At 41.3% G+C, this 22,788-nt stretch overlaps 2 protein-coding genes across 2 annotated transcripts; both read right to left on the bottom strand.

The window, feature by feature from the left end:
* Positions 1 to 15,365: 15,365 nt before the first annotated feature.
* On the bottom strand, positions 15,366 to 17,241 carry LOC124406349 (luciferin sulfotransferase-like). The gene is made up of 5 exons (XM_046881743.1): positions 16,991 to 17,241; positions 16,820 to 16,916; positions 16,449 to 16,750; positions 15,863 to 15,957; positions 15,366 to 15,763 (listed from the first exon to the last, which is right to left on the bottom strand). Exons 1-5 carry the CDS (start codon positions 17,184 to 17,186, stop codon positions 15,470 to 15,472), a joined length of 984 nt encoding a protein of 327 aa, XP_046737699.1. The 5' UTR covers positions 17,187 to 17,241; the 3' UTR covers positions 15,366 to 15,469.
* A 1,487-nt stretch (positions 17,242 to 18,728) lies between these two features.
* Positions 18,729 to 20,156, bottom strand: LOC124406352 (luciferin sulfotransferase-like). The gene is made up of 5 exons (XM_046881746.1): positions 19,964 to 20,156; positions 19,793 to 19,889; positions 19,423 to 19,724; positions 19,204 to 19,298; positions 18,729 to 19,104 (listed from the first exon to the last, which is right to left on the bottom strand). The coding sequence occupies exons 1-5, from the start codon at positions 20,154 to 20,156 to the stop codon at positions 18,811 to 18,813; spliced, it is 981 nt and encodes a 326-aa protein (XP_046737702.1). The 3' UTR covers positions 18,729 to 18,810.
* Between the last annotated feature and the right edge of the window lie 2,632 nt (positions 20,157 to 22,788).

Raw genomic sequence — 22,788 nt, 5'->3', positions numbered from 1 at the left:
GTATCGGGACTGCGATTAATCGATTCCTCTCGCAAAATCACGTCGGAATAGTACCCTAAAGAATTAATTGCAGCACTTTTCAAAGTCGTCGAAATTTTCGCCAAAAATGCAAAGGGGTTAGCCTTGGATTTTTTTTGGCCGAAAAATCTTTTGTCTGGGAATCGATCCGTATGACGCTTTTTAGACTAATTCGACGCCCAGGAACTCAGAAAACACATGAAAAATAGCCTAGGACCAGCAGCGGAGAAATGACGATGAAAATCTGCAGTTTTTCGGCTGTAACTTTGCAGGTGTTGCTCGCAGCGTATCGGGACTGCGATTAATCGATTCCTCTCGCAAAATCACGTCGGAATAGTACCCTAAAGAAATAATTGCAGCACTTTTCAAAGTCGTCGAAATTTTCGCCAAAAATGCAAAGGGGTTAGCCTTGGATTTTTTTTAGCCGAAAAATCTTTTGTCTGGGAATCGATCCGTATGACGCTTTTTAGACTAATTCGACGCCCAGGAACTCAGAAAACACATGAAAAATAGCCTAGGACCAGCAGCGGAGAAATGACGATGAAAATCTGCAGTTTTTCGGCTGTAACTTTGCAGGTGTTGCTCGCAGCGTATCGGGACTGCGATTAATCGATTCCTCTCGCAAAATCACGTCGGAATAGTACCCTAAAGAATTAATTGCAGCACTTTTCAAAGTCGTCGAAATTTTCGCCAAAAATGCAAAGGGGTTAGCCTTGGATTTTTTTTGGCCGAAAAATCTTTTGTCTGGGAATCGATCCGTATGACGCTTTTTAGACTAATTCGACGCCCAGGAACTCAGAAAACACATGAAAAATAGCCTAGGACCAGCAGCGGAGAAATGACGATGAAAATCTGCAGTTTTTCGGCTGTAACTTTGCAGGTGTTGCTCGCAGCGTATCGGGACTGCGATTAATCGATTCCTCTCGCAAAATCACGTCGGAATAGTACCCTAAAGAATTAATTGCAGCACTTTTCAAAGTCGTCGAAATTTTCGCCAAAAATGCAAAGGGGTTAGCCTTGGATTTTTTTTAGCCGAAAAATCTTCTGTCTGGGAATCGATCCGTATGACGCTTTTTAGACTAATTCGACGCCCAGGAACTCAGAAAACACATGAAAAATAGCCTAGGACCAGCAGCGGAGAAATGACGATGAAAATCTGCAGTTTTTCGGCTGTAACTTTGCAGGTGTTGCTCGCAGCGTATCGGGACTGCGATTAATCGATTCCTCTCGCGAAATCACGTCGGAATAGTACCCTAAAGAATTAATTGCAGCACTTTTCAAAGTCGTCGAAATTTTCGCCAAAAATGCAAAGGGGTTAGCCTTGGATTTTTTTTGGCCGAAAAATCTTTTGTCTGGGAATCGATCCGTATGACGCTTTTAAGACTAATTCGACGCCCAGGAACTCAGAAAACACATGAAAAATAGCCTAGGACCAGCAGCGGAGAAATGACGATGAAAATCTGCAGTTTTTCGGCTGTAACTTTGCAGGTGTTGCTCGCAGCGTATCGGGACTGCGATTAATCGATTCCTCTCGCAAAATCACGTCGGAATAGTACCCTAAAGAATTAATTGCAGCACTTTTTAAAGTCGTCGAAATTTTCGCCAAAAATGCAAAGGGGTTAGCCTTGGATTTTTTTTGGCCGAAAAATCTTTTGTCTGGGAATCGATCCGTATGACGCTTTTTAGACTAATTCGACGCCCAGGAACTCAGAAAACACATGAAAAATAGCCTAGGTCCAGCAGCGGAGAAATGACGATGAAAATCTGCAGTTTTTCGGCTGTAACTTTGCAGGTGTTGCTCGCAGCGTATCGGGACTGCGATTAATCGATTCCTCTCGCAAAATCACGTCGGAATAGTACCCTAAAGAATTAATTGCAGCACTTTTCAAAGTCGTCGAAATTTTCGCCAAAAATGCAAAGGGGTTAGCCTTGGATTTTTTTTGGCCGAAAAATCTTTTGTCTGGGAATCGATCCGTATGACGCTTTTTAGACTAATTCGACGCCCAGGAACTCAGAAAACACATGAAAAATAGCCTAGGTCCAGCAGCGGAGAAATGACGATGAAAATCTGCAGTTTTTCGGCTGTAACTTTGCAGGTGTTGCTCGCAGCGTATCGGGACTGCGATTAATCGATTCCTCTCGCAAAATCACGTCGGAATAGTACCCTAAAGAATTAATTGCAGCACTTTTCAAAGTCGTCGAAATTTTCGCCAAAAATGCAAAGGGGTTAGCCTTGGATTTTTTTTGGCCGAAAAATCTTTTGTCTGGGAATCGATCCGTATGACGCTTTTTAGACTAATTCGACGCCCAGGAACTCAGAAAACACATGAAAAATAGCCTAGGACCAGCAGCGGAGAAATGACGATGAAAATCTGCAGTTTTTCGGCTGTAACTTTGCAGGTGTTGCTCGCAGCGTATCGGGACTGCGATTAATCGATTCCTCTCGCAAAATCACGTCGGAATAGTCCCCTAAAGAATTAATTGCAGCACTTTTCAAAGTCGTCGAAATTTTCGCCAAAAATGCAAAGCTGTTAGCCTTGGATTTTTTTTGGCCGAAAAATCTTTTGTCTGGGAATCGATCCGTATGACGCTTTTTAGACTAATTCGACGCCCAGGAACTCAGAAAACACATGAAAAATAGCCTAGGACCAGCAGCGGAGAAATGACGATGAAAATCTGCAGTTTTTCGGCTGTAACTTTGCAGGTGTTGCTCGCAGCGTATCGGGACTGCGATTAATCGATTCCTCTCGCAAAATCACGTCGGAATAGTCCCCTAAAGAATTAATTGCAGCACTTTTCAAAGTCGTCGAAATTTTCGCCAAAAATGCAAAGGGGTTAGCCTTGGATTTTTTTTGGCCGAAAAATCTTTTGTCTGGGAATCGATCCGTATGACGCTTTTTAGACTAATTCGACGCCCAGGAACTCAGAAAACACATGAAAAATAGCCTAGGACCAGCAGCGGAGAAATGACGATGAAAATCTGCAGTTTTTCGGCTGTAACTTTGCAGGTGTTGCTCGCAGCGTATCGGGACTGCGATTAATCGATTCCTCTCGCAAAATCACGTCGGAATAGTACCCTAAAGAATTAATTGCAGCACTTTTCAAAGTCGTCGAAATTTTCGCCAAAAATGCAAAGGGGTTAGCCTTGGATTTTTTTTGGCCGAAAAATCTTTTGTCTGGGAATCGATCCGTATGACGCTTTTTAGACTAATTCGACGCCCAGGAACTCAGAAAACACATGAAAAATAGCCTAGGACCAGCAGCGGAGAAATGACGATGAAAATCTGCAGTTTTTCGGCTGTAACTTTGCAGGTGTTGCTCGCAGCGTATCGGGACTGCGATCAATCGATTCCTCTCGCAAAATCACGTCGGAATAGTACCCTAAAGAATTAATTGCAGCACTTTTCAAAGTCGTCGAAATTTTCGCCAAAAATGCAAAGGGGTTAGCCTTGGATTTTTTTTGGCCGAAAAATCTTTTGTCTGGGAATCGATCCGTATGACGCTTTTTAGACTAATTCGACGCCCAGGAACTCAGAAAACACATGAAAAATAGCCTAGGACCAGCAGCGGAGAAATGACGATGAAAATCTGCAGTTTTTCGGCTGTAACTTTGCAGGTGTTGCTCGCAGCGTATCGGGACTGCGATTAATCGATTCCTCTCGCAAAATCACGTCGGAATAGTACCCTAAAGAATTAATTGCAGCACTTTTCAAAGTCGTCGAAATTTTCGCCAAAAATGCAAAGGGGTTAGCCTTGGATTTTTTTTTGGCGAAAAATCTTTTGTCCGGGAATCGATCCGTATGACGCTTTTTAGACTAATTCGACGCCCAGGAACTCAGAAAACACATGAAAAATAGCCTAGGACCAGCAGCGGAGAAATGACGATGAAAATCTGCAGTTTTTCGGCTGTAACTTTGCAGGTGTTGCTCGCAGCGTATCGGGACTGCGATGAATCGATTCCTCTCGCAAAATCACGTCGGAATAGTACCCTAAAGAATTAATTGCAGCACTTTTCAAAGTCGTCGAAATTTTCGCCAAAAATGCAAAGGGGTTAGCCTTGGATTTTTTTTGGCCGAAAAATCTTTTGTCTGGGAATCGATCCGTATGACGCTTTTTAGACTAATTCGACGCCCAGGAACTCAGAAAACACATGAAAAATAGCCTAGGACCAGCAGCGGAGAAATGACGATGAAAATCTGCAGTTTTTCGGCTGTAACTTTGCAGGTGTTGCTCGCAGCGTATCGGGACTGCGATCAATCGATTCCTCTCGCAAAATCACGTCGGAATAGTACCCTAAAGAATTAATTGCAGCACTTTCCAAAGTCGTCGAAATTTTCGCCAAAAATGCAAAGGGGTTAGCCTTGGATTTTTTTTGGCCGAAAAATCTTTTGTCTGGGAATCGATCCGTATGACGCTTTTTAGACTAATTCGACGCCCAGGAACTCAGAAAACACATAAAAAATAGCCTAGGACCAGCAGCGGAGAAATGACGATGAAAATCTGCAGTTTTTCGGCTGTAACTTTGCAGGTGTTGCTCGCAGCGTATCGGGACTGCGATCAATCGATTCCTCTCGCAAAATCACGTCGGAATAGTACCCTAAAGAATTAATTGCAGCACTTTTCAAAGTCGTCGAAATTTTCGACAAAAATGCAAAGGGGTTAGCCTTGGATTTTTTTTGGCCGAAAAATCTTTTGTCTGGGAATCGATCCGTATGACGCTTTTTAGACTAATTCGACGCCCAGGAACTCAGAAAACACATGAAAAATAGCCTAGGACCAGCAGCGGAGAAATGACGATGAAAATCTGCAGTTTTTCGGCTGTAACTTTGCAGGTGTTGCTCGCAGCGTATCGGGACTGCGATTAATCGATTCCTCTCGCAAAATCACGTCGGAATAGTACCCTAAAGAATTAATTGCAGCACTTTTCAAAGTCGTCGAAATTTTCGCCAAAAATGCAAAGGGGTTAGCCTTGGATTTTTTTTGGCCGAAAAATCTTTTGTCTGGGAATCGATCCGTATGACGCTTTTTAGACTAATTCGACGCCCGGGAACTCAGAAAACACATGAAAAATAGCCTAGGTCCAGCAGCGGAGAAATGACGATGAAAATCTGCAGTTTTTCGGCTGTAACTTTGCAGGTGTTGCTCGCAGCGTATCGGGACTGCGATTAATCGATTCCTCTCGCAAAATCACGTCGGAATAGTACCCTAAAGAAATAATTGCAGCACTTTTCAAAGTCGTCGAAATTTTCGCCAAAAATGCAAAGGGGTTAGCCTTGGATTTTTTTTAGCCGAAAAATCTTTTGTCTGGGAATCGATCCGTATGACGCTTTTTAGACTAATTCGACGCCCAGGAACTCAGAAAACACATGAAAAATAGCCTAGGACCAGCAGCGGAGAAATGACGATGAAAATCTGCAGTTTTTCGGCTGTAACTTTGCAGGTGTTGCTCGCAGCGTATCGGGACTGCGATTAATCGATTCCTCTCGCAAAATCACGTCGGAATAGTACCCTAAAGAATTAATTGCAGCACTTTTCAAAGTCGTCGAAATTTTCGCCAAAAATGCAAAGGGGTTAGCCTTGGATTTTTTTTGGCCGAAAAATCTTTTGTCTGGGAATCGATCCGTATGACGCTTTTTAGACTAATTCGACGCCCAGGAACTCAGAAAACACATGAAAAATAGCCTAGGACCAGCAGCGGAGAAATGACGATGAAAATCTGCAGTTTTTCGGCTGTAACTTTGCAGGTGTTGCTCGCAGCGTATCGGGACTGCGATTAATCGATTCCTCTCGCAAAATCACGTCGGAATAGTACCCTAAAGAATTAATTGCAGCACTTTTCAAAGTCGTCGAAATTTTCGCCAAAAATGCAAAGGGGTTAGCCTTGGATTTTTTTTGGCCGAAAAATCTTTTGTCTGGGAATCGATCCGTATGACGCTTTTTAGACTAATTCGACGCCCAGGAACTCAGAAAACACATGAAAAATAGCCTAGGACCAGCAGCGGAGAAATGACGATGAAAATCTGCAGTTTTTCGGCTGTAACTTTGCAGGTGTTGCTCGCAGCGTATCGGGACTGCGATTAATCGATTCCTCTCGCAAAATCACGTCGGAATAGTACCCTAAAGAATTAATTGCAGCACTTTTTAAAGTCGTCGAAATTTTCGCCAAAAATGCAAAGGGGTTAGCCTTGGATTTTTTTTGGCCGAAAAATCTTTTGTCTGGGAATCGATCCGTATGACGCTTTTTAGACTAATTCGACGCCCAGGAACTCAGAAAACACATGAAAAATAGCCTAGGTCCAGCAGCGGAGAAATGACGATGAAAATCTGCAGTTTTTCGGCTGTAACTTTGCAGGTGTTGCTCGCAGCGTATCGGGACTGCGATTAATCGATTCCTCTCGCAAAATCACGTCGGAATAGTACCCTAAAGAATTAATTGCAGCACTTTTCAAAGTCGTCGAAATTTTCGCCAAAAATGCAAAGGGGTTAGCCTTGGATTTTTTTTGGCCGAAAAATCTTTTGTCTGGGAATCGATCCGTATGACGCTTTTTAGACTAATTCGACGCCCAGGAACTCAGAAAACACATGAAAAATAGCCTAGGTCCAGCAGCGGAGAAATGACGATGAAAATCTGCAGTTTTTCGGCTGTAACTTTGCAGGTGTTGCTCGCAGCGTATCGGGACTGCGATTAATCGATTCCTCTCGCAAAATCACGTCGGAATAGTACCCTAAAGAATTAATTGCAGCACTTTTCAAAGTCGTCGAAATTTTCGCCAAAAATGCAAAGGGGTTAGCCTTGGATTTTTTTTGGCCGAAAAATCTTTTGTCTGGGAATCGATCCGTATGACGCTTTTTAGACTAATTCGACGCCCAGGAACTCAGAAAACACATGAAAAATAGCCTAGGACCAGCAGCGGAGAAATGACGATGAAAATCTGCAGTTTTTCGGCTGTAACTTTGCAGGTGTTGCTCGCAGCGTATCGGGACTGCGATTAATCGATTCCTCTCGCAAAATCACGTCGGAATAGTACCCTAAAGAATTAATTGCAGCACTTTTTAAAGTCGTCGAAATTTTCGCCAAAAATGCAAAGGGGTTAGCCTTGGATTTTTTTTGGCCGAAAAATCTTTTGTCTGGGAATCGATCCGTATGACGCTTTTTAGACTAATTCGACGCCCAGGAACTCAGAAAACACATGAAAAATAGCCTAGGTCCAGCAGCGGAGAAATGACGATGAAAATCTGCAGTTTTTCGGCTGTAACTTTGCAGGTGTTGCTCGCAGCGTATCGGGACTGCGATTAATCGATTCCTCTCGCAAAATCACGTCGGAATAGTACCCTAAAGAATTAATTGCAGCACTTTTCAAAGTCGTCGAAATTTTCGCCAAAAATGCAAAGGGGTTAGCCTTGGATTTTTTTTGGCCGAAAAATCTTTTGTCTGGGAATCGATCCGTATGACGCTTTTTAGACTAATTCGACGCCCAGGAACTCAGAAAACACATGAAAAATAGCCTAGGTCCAGCAGCGGAGAAATGACGATGAAAATCTGCAGTTTTTCGGCTGTAACTTTGCAGGTGTTGCTCGCAGCGTATCGGGACTGCGATTAATCGATTCCTCTCGCAAAATCACGTCGGAATAGTACCCTAAAGAATTAATTGCAGCACTTTTCAAAGTCGTCGAAATTTTCGCCAAAAATGCAAAGGGGTTAGCCTTGGATTTTTTTTGGCCGAAAAATCTTTTGTCTGGGAATCGATCCGTATGACGCTTTTTAGACTAATTCGACGCCCAGGAACTCAGAAAACACATGAAAAATAGCCTAGGACCAGCAGCGGAGAAATGACGATGAAAATCTGCAGTTTTTCGGCTGTAACTTTGCAGGTGTTGCTCGCAGCGTATCGGGACTGCGATTAATCGATTCCTCTCGCAAAATCACGTCGGAATAGTCCCCTAAAGAATTAATTGCAGCACTTTTCAAAGTCGTCGAAATTTTCGCCAAAAATGCAAAGCTGTTAGCCTTGGATTTTTTTTGGCCGAAAAATCTTTTGTCTGGGAATCGATCCGTATGACGCTTTTTAGACTAATTCGACGCCCAGGAACTCAGAAAACACATGAAAAATAGCCTAGGACCAGCAGCGGAGAAATGACGATGAAAATCTGCAGTTTTTCGGCTGTAACTTTGCAGGTGTTGCTCGCAGCGTATCGGGACTGCGATTAATCGATTCCTCTCGCAAAATCACGTCGGAATAGTCCCCTAAAGAATTAATTGCAGCACTTTTCAAAGTCGTCGAAATTTTCGCCAAAAATGCAAAGGGGTTAGCCTTGGATTTTTTTTGGCCGAAAAATCTTTTGTCTGGGAATCGATCCGTATGACGCTTTTTAGACTAATTCGACGCCCAGGAACTCAGAAAACACATGAAAAATAGCCTAGGACCAGCAGCGGAGAAATGACGATGAAAATCTGCAGTTTTTCGGCTGTAACTTTGCAGGTGTTGCTCGCAGCGTATCGGGACTGCGATCAATCGATTCCTCTCGCAAAATCACGTCGGAATAGTACCCTAAAGAATTAATTGCAGCACTTTTCAAAGTCGTCGAAATTTTCGCCAAAAATGCAAAGGGGTTAGCCTTGGATTTTTTTTGGCCGAAAAATCTTTTGTCTGGGAATCGATCCGTATGACGCTTTTTAGACTAATTCGACGCCCAGGAACTCAGAAAACACATGAAAAATAGCCTAGGACCAGCAGCGGAGAAATGACGATGAAAATCTGCAGTTTTTCGGCTGTAACTTTGCAGGTGTTGCTCGCAGCGTATCGGGACTGCGATCAATCGATTCCTCTCGCAAAATCACGTCGGAATAGTACCCTAAAGAATTAATTGCAGCACTTTTCAAAGTCGTCGAAATTTTCGCCAAAAATGCAAAGGGGTTAGCCTTGGATTTTTTTTGGCCGAAAAATCTTTTGTCTGGGAATCGATCCGTATGACGCTTTTTAGACTAATTCGACGCCCAGGAACTCAGAAAACACATAAAAAATAGCCTAGGACCAACAGCGGAGAAATGACGATGAAAATCTGCAGTTTTTCGGCTGTAACTTTGCAGGTGTTGCTCGCAGCGTATCGGGACTGCGATCAATCGATTCCTCTCGCAAAATCACGTCGGAATAGTACCCTAAAGAATTAATTGCAGCACTTTTCAAAGTCGTCGAAATTTTCGACAAAAATGCAAAGGGGTTAGCCTTGGATTTTTTTTGGCCGAAAAATCTTTTGTCTGGGAATCGATCCGTATGACGCTTTTTAGACTAATTCGACGCCCAGAAACTCAGAAAATACATGAAAAATAGCCTAGGACCAGCAGCAGAGAAATGACGATGAAAATCTGCAGTTTTTCGGCTGTAACTTTGCAGGTGTTGCTCGCAGCGTATCGGGACTGCGATTAATCGATTCCTCTCGCAAAATCACGTCGGAATAGTACCCTAAAGAATTAATTGCAGCACTTTTCAAAGTCGTCGAAATTTTCGCCAAAAATGCAAAGGGGTTAGCCTTGGATTTTTTTTGGCCGAAAAATCTTTTGTCTGGGAATCGATCCGTATGACGCTTTTTAGACTAATTCGACGCCCAGGAACTCAGAAAACACATGAAAAATAGCCTAGGTCCAGCAGCGGAGAAATGACGATGAAAATCTGCAGTTTTTCGGCTGTAACTTTGCAGGTGTTGCTCGCAGCGTATCGGGACTGCGATTAATCGATTCCTCTCGCAAAATCACGTCGGAATAGTACCCTAAAGAATTAATTGCAGCACTTTTCAAAGTCGTCGAAATTTTCGCCAAAAATGCAAAGGGGTTAGCCTTGGATTTTTTTTGGCCGAAAAATCTTTTGTCTGGGAATCGATCCGTATGACGCTTTTTAGACTAATTCGACGCCCAGGAACTCAGAAAACACATGAAAAATAGCCTAGGACCAGCAGCGGAGAAATGACGATGAAAATCTGCAGTTTTTCGGCTGTAACTTTGCAGGTGTTGCTTGCAGCGTATCGGGACTGCGATTAATCGATTCCTCTCGCAAAATCACGTCGGAATAGTACCCTCAAGAATTAATTGCAGCACTTTTCAAAGTCGTCGAAATTTTCGACAAAAATGCAAAGGGGTTAGCCTTGGATTTTTTTTGGCCGAAAAATCTTTTGTCTGGGAATCGATCCGTATGACGCTTTTTAGACTAATTCGACGCCCAGGAACTCAGAAAACACATGAAAAATAGCCTAGGACCAGCAGCGGAGAAATGACGATGAAAATCTGCAGTTTTTCGGCTGTAACTTTGCAGGTGTTGCTCGCAGCGTATCGGGACTGCGATCAATCGATTCCTCTCGCAAAATCACGTCGGAATAGTACCCTAAAGAATTAATTGCAGCACTTTTCAAAGTCGTCGAAATTTTCGACAAAAATGCAAAGGGGTTAGCCTTGGATTTTTTTTGGCCGAAAAATCTTTTGTCTGGGAATCGATCCGTATGACGCTTTTTAGACTAATTCGACGCCCAGGAACTCAGAAAACACATGAAAAATAGCCTAGGACCAGCAGCGGAGAAATGACGATGAAAATCTGCAGTTTTTCGGCTGTAACTTTGCAGGTGTTGCTCGCAGCGTATCGGGACTGCGATTAATCGATTCCTCTCGCAAAATCACGTCGGAATAGTACCCTAAAGAATTAATTGCAGCACTTTTCAAAGTCGTCGAAATTTTCGCCAAAAATGCAAAGGGGTTAGCCTTGGATTTTTTTTGGCCGAAAAATCTTTTGTCTGGGAATCGATCCGTATGACGCTTTTTAGACTAATTCGACGCCCAGGAACTCAGAAAACACATGAAAAATAGCCTAGGACCAGCAGCGGAGAAATGACGATGAAAATCTGCAGTTTTTCGGCTGTAACTTTGCAGGTGTTGCTCGCAGCGTATCGGGACTGCGATCAATCGATTCCTCTCGCAAAATCACGTCGGAATAGTACCCTAAAGAATTAATTGCAGCACTTTTCAAAGTCGTCGAAATTTTCGACAAAAATGCAAAGGGGTTAGCCTTGGATTTTTTTTGGCCGAAAAATCTTTTGTCTGGGAATCGATCCGTATGACGCTTTTTAGACTAATTCGACGCCCAGGAACTCAGAAAACACATGAAAAATAGCCTAGGACCAGCAGCGGAGAAATGACGATGAAAATCTGCAGTTTTTCGGCTGTAACTTTGCAGGTGTTGCTCGCAGCGTATCGGGACTGCGATTAATCGATTCCTCTCGCAAAATCACGTCGGAATAGTCCCTAAAGAATCAATTGCAGCACTTTTCAAAGTCGTCGAAATTTTCGCCAAAAATGCAAAGGGGTTAGCCTTGGATTTTTTTTGGCCGAAAAATCTTTTGTCTGGGAATCGATCCGTATGACGCTTTTTAGACTAATTCGACGCCCAGAAACTCAGAAAATACATGAAAAATAGCCTAGGACCAGCAGCAGAGAAATGACGATGAAAATCTGCAGTTTTTCGGCTGTAACTTTGCAGGTGTTGCTCGCAGCGTATCGGGACTGCGATTAATCGATTCCTCTCGCAAAATCACGTCGGAATAGTACCCTAAAGAATTAATTGCAGCACTTTTCAAAGTCGTCGAAATTTTCGCCAAAAATGCAAAGGGGTTAGCCTTGGATTTTTTTTGGCCGAAAAATCTTTTGTCTGGGAATCGATCCGTATGACGCTTCTTAGACTAATTCGACGCCCAGGAACTCAGAAAACACATGAAAAATAGCCTAGGTCCAGCAGCGGAGAAATGACGATGAAAATCTGCAGTTTTTCGGCTGTAACTTTGCAGGTGTTGCTCGCAGCGTATCGGGACTGCGATTAATCGATTCCTCTCGCAAAATCACGTCAGAATAGTACCCTAAAGAATTAATTGCAGCACTTTTCAAAGTCGTCGAAATTTTCGCCAAAAATGCAAAGGGGTTAGCCTTGGATTTTTTTTGGCCGAAAAATCTTTTGTCTGGGAATCGATCCGTATGACGCTTTTTAGACTAATTCGACGCCCAGGAACTCAGAAAACACATGAAAAATAGCCTAGGACCAGCAGCGGAGAAATGACGATGAAAATCTGCAGTTTTTCGGCTGTAACTTTGCAGGTGTTGCTCGCAGCGTATCGGGACTGCGATTAATCGATTCCTCTCGCAAAATCACGTCGGAATAGTACCCTCAAGAATTAATTGCAGCACTTTTCAAAGTCGTCGAAATTTTCGCCAAAAATGCAAAGGGGTTAGCCTTGGATTTTTTTTGGCCGAAAAATCTTTTGTCTGGGAATCGATCCGTATGACGCTTTTTAGACTAATTCGACGCCCAGGAACTCAGAAAACACATGAAAAATAGCCTAGGACCAGCAGCGGAGAAATGACGATGAAAATCTGCAGTTTTTCGGCTGTAACTTTGCAGGTGTTGCTCGCAGCGTATCGGGACTGCGATCAATCGATTCCTCTCGCAAAATCACGTCGGAATAGTACCCCAAAGAATTAATTGCAGCACTTTTCAAAGTCGTCGAAATTTTCGACAAAAATGCAAAGGGGTTAGCCTTGGATTTTTTTTGGCCGAAAAATCTTTTGTCTGGGAATCGATCCGTATGACGCTTTTTAGACTAATTCGACGCCCAGGAACTCAGAAAACACATGAAAAATAGCCTAGGACCAGCAGCGGAGAAATGACGATGAAAATCTGCAGTTTTTCGGCTGTAACTTTGCAGGTGTTGCTCGCAGCGTATCGGGACTGCGATTAATCGATTCCTCTCGCAAAATCACGTCGGAATAGTCCTTAAAGAATCAATTGCAGCACTTTTCAAAGTCGTCGAAATTTTCGCCAAAAATGCAAAGGGGTTAGCCTTGGATTTTTTTTGGCCGAAAAATCTTTTGTCTGGGAATCGATCCGTATGACGCTTTTTAGACTAATTCGACGCCCAGAAACTCAGAAAATACATGAAAAATAGCCTAGGACCAGCAGCAGAGAAATGACGATGAAAATCTGCAGTTTTTCGGCTGTAACTTTGCAGGTGTTGCTCGCAGCGTATCGGGACTGCGATTAATCGATTCCTCTCGCAAAATCACGTCGGAATAGTCCCTAAAGAATCAATTGCAGCACTTTTCAAAGTCGTCGAAATTTTCGCCAAAAATGCAAAGGGGTTAGCCTTGGATTTTTTTTGGCCGAAAAATCTTTTGTCTGGGAATCGATCCGTATGACGCTTTTTAGACTAATTCGACGCCCAGAAACTCAGAAAATACATGAAAAATAGCCTAGGACCAGCAGCAGAGAAATGACGATGAAAATCTGCAGTTTTTCGGCTGTAACTTTGCAGGTGTTGCTCGCAGCGTATCGGGACTGCGATTAATCGATTCCTCTCGCAAAATCACGTCGGAATAGTCCCTAAAGAATTAATTGCAGCACTTTTCAAAGTCGTCGAAATTTTCGCCAAAAATGCAAAGGGGTTAGCCTTGGATTTTTTTTGGCCGAAAAATCTTTTGTCTGGGAATCGATCCGTATGACGCTTTTTAGACTAATTCGACGCCCAGGAACTCAGAAAACACATGAAAAATAGCCCAGGACCAGCAGCAGAGAAATGACGATGAAAATCTGCAGTTTTTCGGCTGTAACTTTGCAGGTGTTGCTCGCAGCGTATCGGGACTGCGATTAATCGATTCCTCTCGCAAAATCACGTCGGAATAGTACCCCAAAGAATTAATTGCAGCACTTTTCAAAGTCGTCGAAATTTTCGCCAAAAATGCAAAGGGGTTAGCCTTGCATTTATTTTTGGCCGAAAAATCTAATGTCTGGGAATCGATCCGTATGACGCTTTTTAGACCTATTCGACGCCCAGGAACTCAGAAAACACATGAAAAAAAGCGTTGGACCACTAGCAGAGAAACGACGATGAAAGTCGCGAGTTGTTTGGCTGTCAATTCACAGGTGTTGCTTGTAGCGGATTCGGACTGCCCCTGAACAAATTTTTCTCGCTAAATTACGTCTTGATTTCGCATGACAGATTCGACCATAGCATTCGTCAAAGTTGTCTATACCTTTCATATAAATTCACCACGGTTATTCTAACTTTATTCTGAGTTACAAATATCACGTTTCAGAATTGATTTGTACGATCCTTCTCAGTCTTAACAGACCCTCTGGCGTCTGAAGTAAATAATCACATCAGCAACCAACGCCCTAGGGGATTCAACAAAAGATTCACAAAAAATTTTTTCATCCATTCATTACACTACAGGTTACCTAAACAGATACTATAAAATATCACACCGCATCGTAAGCTGCGGAGGCAAGTTGGGCCTGTACGCAGGTCAAAAATGCAGCATATTTTTGAAACCATCATATTAACTATTCGATCTAGCTCATGCTCATATAATGTTTATGACAACGTACACTCATTCACAGTATCCGCATATAGTTATAATATTTCTCACTCAATGTTGTATAATAATCACTTTTCTATTTCTCACCCATTTTTCACCTTGTTTAATAACTACTCACTCACAACCGAACACTTGTAACATAATCAAGGCATATTGAATAAACTAAAACTCTGAAGTATATATTTTTCAATCATTTTGTTTCATTCATGCCCAATTGTTGTATGGCGTAGTATGAGTTCCCAGCGTGCCCATGCCCTGGTGCTTTCGATGTTTAATTGTCTCCGGACGTCGTTTAAGTCGCACCAGCACATAATTAATTACACTTTGACAATCCTGAAGACTTGATGGCGTAGCTTAGGTGCTACCTGTTTGAAGTGTTCTGTCCACTTCAGTCCCCCGTCAATGGTGACATCCATATATGTGATGTGAGCTGTTATATCTATATCTTGACAGCTGCATCCTGATATGGCTTTTCCGCAAGTGTTTCCTTTCAGCTCCAACTTTCTACTGTCTTCAAGATCTTCGATTCAATGGAGGCACCAAGAGATTCTATCTCTTTTCCGTAACTTTTTGTGACATGTTTTGTGTGCGTAATATGCCTAGGATAACCTGATATAGCATTTCGAGCACTACTAGCATAGCCAATTTTCAATTTTTAGAGAGAATGACAATTGCTTCTTCTCTAAAACGTTTACTTATGAAAATACTGGAAACGGTTCTTGAACTGGTCCCTCCAAACCACTTCTTTTCATCCATCTTCCAGTAAATAATTCAAAGTTTTGTATTCCACGCATCATAGTACAGACGCCAAGTTTCTCTGGGCTAGCCCATTTCAGACGTACAACAAAATATTCAAACCACTTAACAATAGAAGCAGACAACTCATTTTGCGATATCGTATACGTTAAGTAAAATACCCTGACATTTTATTTTGTCATTAATTGTCTCAAGTATTGTACATTCATTAACCAAATGAGCTGGTCACACTTTGGTGTAATGTCGGTTTTCGTTACGATATAAAGGGAAACTATGTACGCAACATCCTCTTCAAAAGGACAGGCCAGTTCCCTTCAAATTTTCCCGCGTCCACTGGTCGAATCGTTCGATCATATCCTGAGTCATCGCGGACTTCCATTGGTTCATCTCACCACTTCTCATGAATTTTCCTTCGACTTCCGATTGCAAAACTTCCTTCATTAGATGAACGAGATCTTCGTTGTTCGCCGCTGGATTTAATTTCATACTTTCGAAACTCAAGTGCTCGGTGAGAGATGACAACTGATCGGTGGTCAAATTCTTTCCGAGAAACGTCGCAGTCTTCTTTATCACACTCGGTAAATCCTATCGAATCAGATTATCAATGAGTAGAAATTCAGACGTGAAAACAGAACAGAGGAAATATAGTATCGGAAATATCGCTAACAAATCAGCGAGTTTCACCTGTTTCATATCCTCGTACTTCAAGAACAGCACATTATCTTCGATTCTCTTCTCCCAGTAACCAAGCACGTGCTTCCAGAATGGTCCGTACATCACTGAAATACATTGGAATTAGGCGATCCTTCGAAAAATCACAGTCTTACTTACTATGTCATTGTTGTTCATGTCACCATAGATGACTTATGCTAAACGAGAGTAAGGCGGCAATCTCTTATACTGTGAGACTGCGGCTACGTGTATGTTTAATTTTATGAACTTGACGTTGGGCGCCAATTGCTTTGAACAATAATAATGAAGGAACGGAGCGGAAATAGGAAATGCGGAGAGCCCCTCAAAGCGTTGGAACCATAGAAATGTCATACTGGGCGAGTAACATCAAGCTAAAACGTGAATTCAAATACTAAGATCTGCTGTTTTCAAAAATCAAACAGCTTAATGAGCGGAAGGACCGGGGTCAATCTGGGGGCACCACTACTAATTTAAGGTCATGTGGCAGTCCTGCCTTTACCTACCGAGTAAACTCACAATTATGCTTTCTATGTTAGGTAAACACATAAACAAAATTCCGATATGTGACAATACGAACCAGCATCTTGAAGAAAGAGATTACACCAGTCCTCGAAGGTCGCCCGCGGATCTTGAAGGCTTCTGAAAAAATGATAATAAGAGATGCAAGCATCTTTGGCGTTGCGAACGACGTAAATAATTTTTGGCTCCTTCTCCCGGGTCCTCAGCTGCCGCGGAAGAAGGTTGAACGGCAGATGGGTCTTGATGAATCGCGGACTGGGTGAATCGGCTGTATATTTGAAACTGTCAGCCATTTCTCTGGGTATCTGGATACCAGGATCAGCTTTCAATATTTCGGAGAAGTTGAAATGCGCCGAACTGCTATTTAAACCAAAAGATATGGTTATTCTGAAGCAAATCGAATGCAATTATTAGAGTTTTCGAACTTACTCGAAGAAAGGGAACCTGTTCGTCAGAGGAACTTTTCCTCGTTCGTAATCTAGATCGTTCGCAATGCACCAAACCATTTCCTGCGTCCAAGTCGTGCCTGTTGAATAATAATAGGAATGGGAGTTGATCTTGTCGCGTTACCTAAGAGCTTGGAAGTTTGCTCTTTCTTACCGGTTTTCGGGAAGCTGCAGACCCAGACGTCGTCGTCACGAACTTGGAAATTCTCAACAGTGTCCACGAACGTTTCATAGTATTCCGGCATCGTTACGCCATCCACTTTATACAAGTTACTATGAATTTGATCTTTGTACACGGTTTTGATGAGATCGGTGACTTCATCGCTGAAACGTTCGGTTTGTAGATGCATTCTAATTTTGCCTGCTTCTACGCGGGTTGAACTCTTGCTGATAACTGAACTGAAAGAAGTTCAGGTACGACGATGAGACTGACCGGTAAAAGTTACGGAGGAGTATATCGCGACAAATATCTTTTATACCTTCTACAATTTACAAAAACAAAGATAACGACGATAAGGATATATCCTTGTCAGGTGATGACTTTATGATTTCCAATGAAACAATCTATCAAGAGCAATAATACATATTATACAACGCTGCACTTGATCCGCAGTATTTTCAGTTTATGGCCGATGCAGATAAGTTCGTGCAATATAAGTAATCACGTTCCGATGACTAGCTGACATCAAAATTGAAACGCATGGATAATACCAGTGTGTATAACCGCATATCAAGACAGCGAATGCGTCGATAGATGATATACATTCATTCAATGTCCTCATTTACAGGAATTCAAACGTTACATTTGCCTTCATTATACTCACCTTCGCAGTTCCACTTGAGATCAATAGTCCTCCTCTAATCGTAGCCTGTGACGCTATCAGACCGAATGATTCTCGATTTCAGTAAATCTGAAAACTTGATCGGCTACGTTTGCACTACAAGTATGTACTACGCCTATTATTTATGGTACTGTAGGTACTATATTGAGGTACCGCGAATACCTATTTTTCGTTGATTTTTTGAATCGATGGTCAGGTCACTGGTGTGGTTATGCCTGAAAGTTTGTGTAAGTCAAGTACCAAGTTTTTCAACGTCCTATTCGAAGAGAATGAACAGTTATGTTATTCGTGGGATAAGAAATATTCCGACTTTTCACCGTATCTTTATGATGGCACTTGATTTTGAGCATTATTGGCACAACCAATCGTAAATCTTTACAGAAAATGGCGATTACTCTTCACTGACGATTTTTATTTTTGAAAATAACGGAAAAGATTTCACGGCTGGTAGCTTTAACAACTTTTTTCCCTCACCTATCTACTTGTGAGAGATTATTCTTACGTCAATCCAATCCAAAATCTCTTCCATTCCACTACTCCAATAGTTTTTCATACGCTTATGTACTTTAACCCTATTTATTTGGTTTCACCGATGTGAATAAAACACAGAATAGCTGGAATAAAAACCACCTTAATAAGTCGGTCATCATCGAGACGGAATATTCCGTGCTAAGTACTAAATCACGTGGAGTAATTAATTTCCGTTATACAGGTGTCAAAGCGTGTGTGATAAGCTCTGTGAAATTGGGTATTTTGTCGAAGGATCGTTTATTTTTTTAAATTTTAATTGTTTGTATTTAAAAAAAAAACTTGACCACAAATTTCGTTTTGGTACGTTGAAACTGCTTCCTTTTGTAATAGAACGAACGAATCTTCCTGGTAATACAGGCATTAAGTTTTTGTGGCATCGCCAGATTCTTAACGAATAACAAAATGTTTCAATCACTTGACATTTGAAGTAGACAACTAATCTCGTGATATCGTATCGTTGAGTAAAATACTTTGATATCTTAATTTGTCACAAATTCTCTCGAGTATCGTACATTCATTAACCAAATGCGCTGGTTACGCTTTGGCGTAATGGCGGTTTTCGTTACGATATGAAGGGCAAATATTGTACGCAACATCCTCTTCAAAAGGACAAGCCAGTTCCCTTCAAATTTTCTCGCGTCCACTGGTCGAATCGTTCGATCATATCCGGAGTCATCTCGGACTTCCATTGGTTGATCTTACCACTTCTCATGAATTTTCCCTCGAATTTCGATGGCGTAATTTCCTTCATTAGATGAATGAGATCTTCGTTGTTCGCCGCTGGATTTAATTTCATACTTTCGAAACTCAAGTGCTCGGTGAGAGATGACAACTGATCGGTGGTCAAATTCTTTCCGAGGAACGTCGCAGTCTTCTTTATCACACTCGGTAAATCCTATCAAATCAGATTATCAATGAGTAGAAATTCAGACGTGAAAACAGAACAGAGGAAATATAGTAACGGAAATATCGCTAACAAATTAGCGAGTCTCACCTGTTTCATATCCTCGTACTTCAAGAACAGCACATTATCTTCGATTCTCTGCTCCCAGTAACCAAGCACGTGCTTCCAGTATGGTCCGTACATCACTGAAATGCATTGGAATTGAGACGATCCATTAAGAACTTACTGTTTCGATCGTAAGATACCTGTTGTTTACGTCACAGTTGAATTAGGCAAAGTGGGAGTAAGGTGGCGATCATTTATACGAACCACCACCTTGAAGAAACAGATTGCACCAATCCTCGAAGCTCCCTTGCAAATTTTCCGTAATTCTACAGTAATGATAGCGAGAGATGCAAGTATCCTTGGCGTTGCGAGCGATGTAAATAATTTTTGGTTTCTTCTCCCCGGTCCTCAACTGCCGCGGAAGAAATTTGAATGGTAAATGGGTCTTGATGAATCGCGGACTGGGTAAATCGGCTACATAATTGACACTGTCAACCATTTCTCTGCGTATTTGGATTCCAGGATTGGCTTTCAATATTGCGGGCCATTCGGAACGCGCCGAAAGACTGCTCAAAACCAAAAACACAATCATTATGAAGCAAGCTAATTCAATCAGTAGAACTTTCGAACTTACTCGAAGTAAGGAAATCTGTCCGTCAGGGAAATTTTTCCTCTTTCATAATCTAGATCATTCGCGATGCACCAAACCATTTCCTGCGTCCAAGTCGTGCCTGTTGAATAATGACAGAAATAAAAGTTGATCTTGTCGCGTTACCTGAAAGCCTGCAAGTTTTCTCATCCTCACCGGACTTCGGAATGCTGCAAACCCAGACGTCGTCGTCACGAACTTGGAAATTCTCAATGGCGTCCGAAAACTTTTTATGTGTTTCTGACATCGTTACGCCATTCATTTTAACAAAACTACGAAATGGATTGTTGTACACTTTCTTAATCAAATCCTCCAGTTCATCATCAAACCGTTCGATTTGTATATGCATTTTACTTGGCCTTCTTCGACGTGGATTGAAGTTTTGATCACTGAACTGAAATTAATTCGATCTATCGATGAGACTGAGCGGTAAAAATTACGGATAAATATATAGTAAGAAATATCTTGTATATCTTGTGCATCTTAGAGATAAAAAAAACTAGAACAATAACGATTGATTCTCGTCGTGTGATTACTTTATCAATTCGAATCAAGCAATCCAGTAAACACAGTTCTGGACTTCAATATTTTGAGATCGGCTAAAGCCGATACGGATAAGTGGATCCAATATCAATGATTACATTCCGATAAACACTTGCAACGGAATTACGATCGAGATATAAAACAATGGATCAAAAAAGTATAAGTCACGAGCATGCGATGTTACACAATCGGCCTTTCCTTTAATAATTGTTTACCTCATAGTTTGATCGCCACTCTTTTCCACACTAGTGCCAATGGTATGTTACCCATATTGCATTATGGAAAAAGTTTTTGAGCACATATAGGGTGTGCTTCGACAAATGCAGAAGGGAAGAAAAGAGAGGTGAACAGGAGAGGGACACTCAGATCAAATAATCTTACGAATATCAGCTGCTGCCACGGTTGCTTTGCTCACCTGAGCCGCGAAGCGTTGAGACAACTTCGTAATCCCCTAGCCGAAGGGCTCCCAAACTGCGACGGAAATCAATCATACTTAACGAAACTTAGACCGCCTGTATAAAAGAAGATTTTTAAAACTTTTCCCAAAGAGAAATCATTTTACACGATTAAACCGTCATACTCACCCTCGGGTGTTCAGCCGTCTCCTTAGCGTCGACTTAAGACTGACAAAGAAGGAATGATGACAAAGAAGAAAGGAAAAGTAACGGAAAAAGACAAGTTTCGAAAATGACTAGGACGTGACGGTGACGGAGAGAAACAGAAAATCTCAGGAAAATATTGACTCAACTTTGTCGATAATTGTGACGTAATTCAACACGTGACCACGAAATGTATCATTAACCCTAGAACGGTAACGTTGCTTTTGTTTTGACCTATTCCCGTAAGGGGGTGGGGGTGAAAAACTCCCCAATAGTGTAAATTCCACTTCTCTTTTATTTCCAACAAAGAATCACGTGAACCAAAAAATTTTTTTGGTGTAACTTCGAAAAAAAGTGGTTAAATATTTTTTTCGAAGGGTGAAAAACTGTAAGCTGTTCCCTTGCGGGGGGAAATTTAAATTCGCAGTTCCAGGGTTAATATTCCAAAACGTTTATTATTTATCTTGACTTTATTTTTTCGGTCTTCTTTGCAACTTGAAATTTAACAAAATTGCATATCGACGAATACAACGAAGCGCGAAAAGTGTCCTTCAAATTGTTCACGATAAAGCGAGAAAAGTTCAGCGTGTTTATTTGTATGTAAACCTTTCGCAAAGGATAAGCGAAATAGAATTTGCATTTTGCCTTGTTTTCAAAGGATCCAGAGAAGCAATTTCCTACGAGAACGATGTTGCCTACGTACACATTTGTATATGTATATATATAATACATATACACATATATATATATATATATATTCACGTTCTGTCTTCCCCAGGCGGAATTCGCTACGAGTGAAAATATCCGCGGTTGTAAGGTAAATTGGTGAGTATGTATGTACCCAGAACCTACGGTACATACGTGGTTATACAAATACATACCCTTCGATCGTCTGAGCTTGCAACACAGTTTCATTCCGCGTCTTATTCGCTACCTTGCGCAGTGCTTGTAGACTGAAAACTGCAGTGCGGCAGCGTTTCTACCCCTGTCTTATACCTGCGTAAGGAAAAATTGGAAAACAGGATATGCCGATGTACCGAGAAAAAGAAAATTAACGGTACTTGTAAATCGGAGATGAAAAGTGATTCCTTAATTATAAATTATATTTCTTCATCATTGCGATAGGAGTATGACATGAAAGATCCAGTCGAACCGGAAATGCAAATGTGCTTAGTAAGGAACATTTTTCTACTCGCCTTAGTGAGTGTTTTTTTTTTTTCTTTTTTCTTTCTTTCTATTAAAAATTTTCTCTTCGCTTCAACGGTTCCCCACTTGTTTCGTTCGATTTTTTTTTTGTCGTAAAATCGATGACGAAGCGAATTGAAACATTCAACAAATTTTATATGCAGTATAGGGAAACGTATCTTTTCAATGATTCGGTGCAAGAAATTTGAAATTATTAACTTTTTTTTAATTACTTATAACGATTTTCTCGTTCATTGTTTTTCAACGATTATTGACTACTCGAAGGTTTCTGTATCTTTATGTGCTATCATTGATGCAACGGTACTGATATTGATGATCACATACCGATATTGATAATAATAATAATAATAATAGTAGTCAGAATATTAATAATAATAGTAATAATGACGATAATCATAACAATGATTACAACGATGATGATGTTGATGATATTACTTAGACGAATAAACGATAACATAATATATATGTAATTTTATTTCGATATCAGTTATTTACAAATTTTCCTTTAGCGGTTTTTTTTTTTTTGTTCTTCTTCTTTTGTCACTATTAGTATGAATTACGCATATTAGTTGCATAATGCATAACATTCATGGTTCGAATTATATAGAAAATCCCTATAACCGAGCACATGAT

Source organism: Diprion similis, chromosome 5 (assembly GCF_021155765.1).
Source record: "Diprion similis isolate iyDipSimi1 chromosome 5, iyDipSimi1.1, whole genome shotgun sequence".
Classification (NCBI taxonomy): Eukaryota; Metazoa; Arthropoda; class Insecta; order Hymenoptera; family Diprionidae; genus Diprion; species Diprion similis.
Note: the sequence above shows the minus strand (reverse complement) of the source record. Positions and strands in the feature narration are given on the sequence as shown.

What these genes read in the sequence shown, in the direction of transcription:
- LOC124406349 (XM_046881743.1), bottom strand. Translation starts at nt 17,186, where the DNA reads ATGCATCTACAAACCGAACGTTTCAGCGATGAAGTCACCGATCTCATC. An exon ending in AACAGGTTCCCTTTCTTCGA is followed by an intron (nt 16,751 to 16,819) that starts GTAAGTTCGAAA and finishes TGGTTTAAATAG; the next exon opens with CAGTTCGGCGCATTTCAACT. An exon ending in AGTACGAGGATATGAAACAG is followed by an intron (nt 15,764 to 15,862) that starts GTGAAACTCGCT and finishes CTGATTCGATAG; the next exon opens with GATTTACCGAGTGTGATAAA.
- LOC124406352 (XM_046881746.1), bottom strand. Translation starts at nt 20,156, where the DNA reads ATGCATATACAAATCGAACGGTTTGATGATGAACTGGAGGATTTGATT. An exon ending in GACAGATTTCCTTACTTCGA is followed by an intron (nt 19,725 to 19,792) that starts GTAAGTTCGAAA and finishes GGTTTTGAGCAG; the next exon opens with TCTTTCGGCGCGTTCCGAAT. An exon ending in AGTACGAGGATATGAAACAG is followed by an intron (nt 19,105 to 19,203) that starts GTGAGACTCGCT and finishes CTGATTTGATAG; the next exon opens with GATTTACCGAGTGTGATAAA.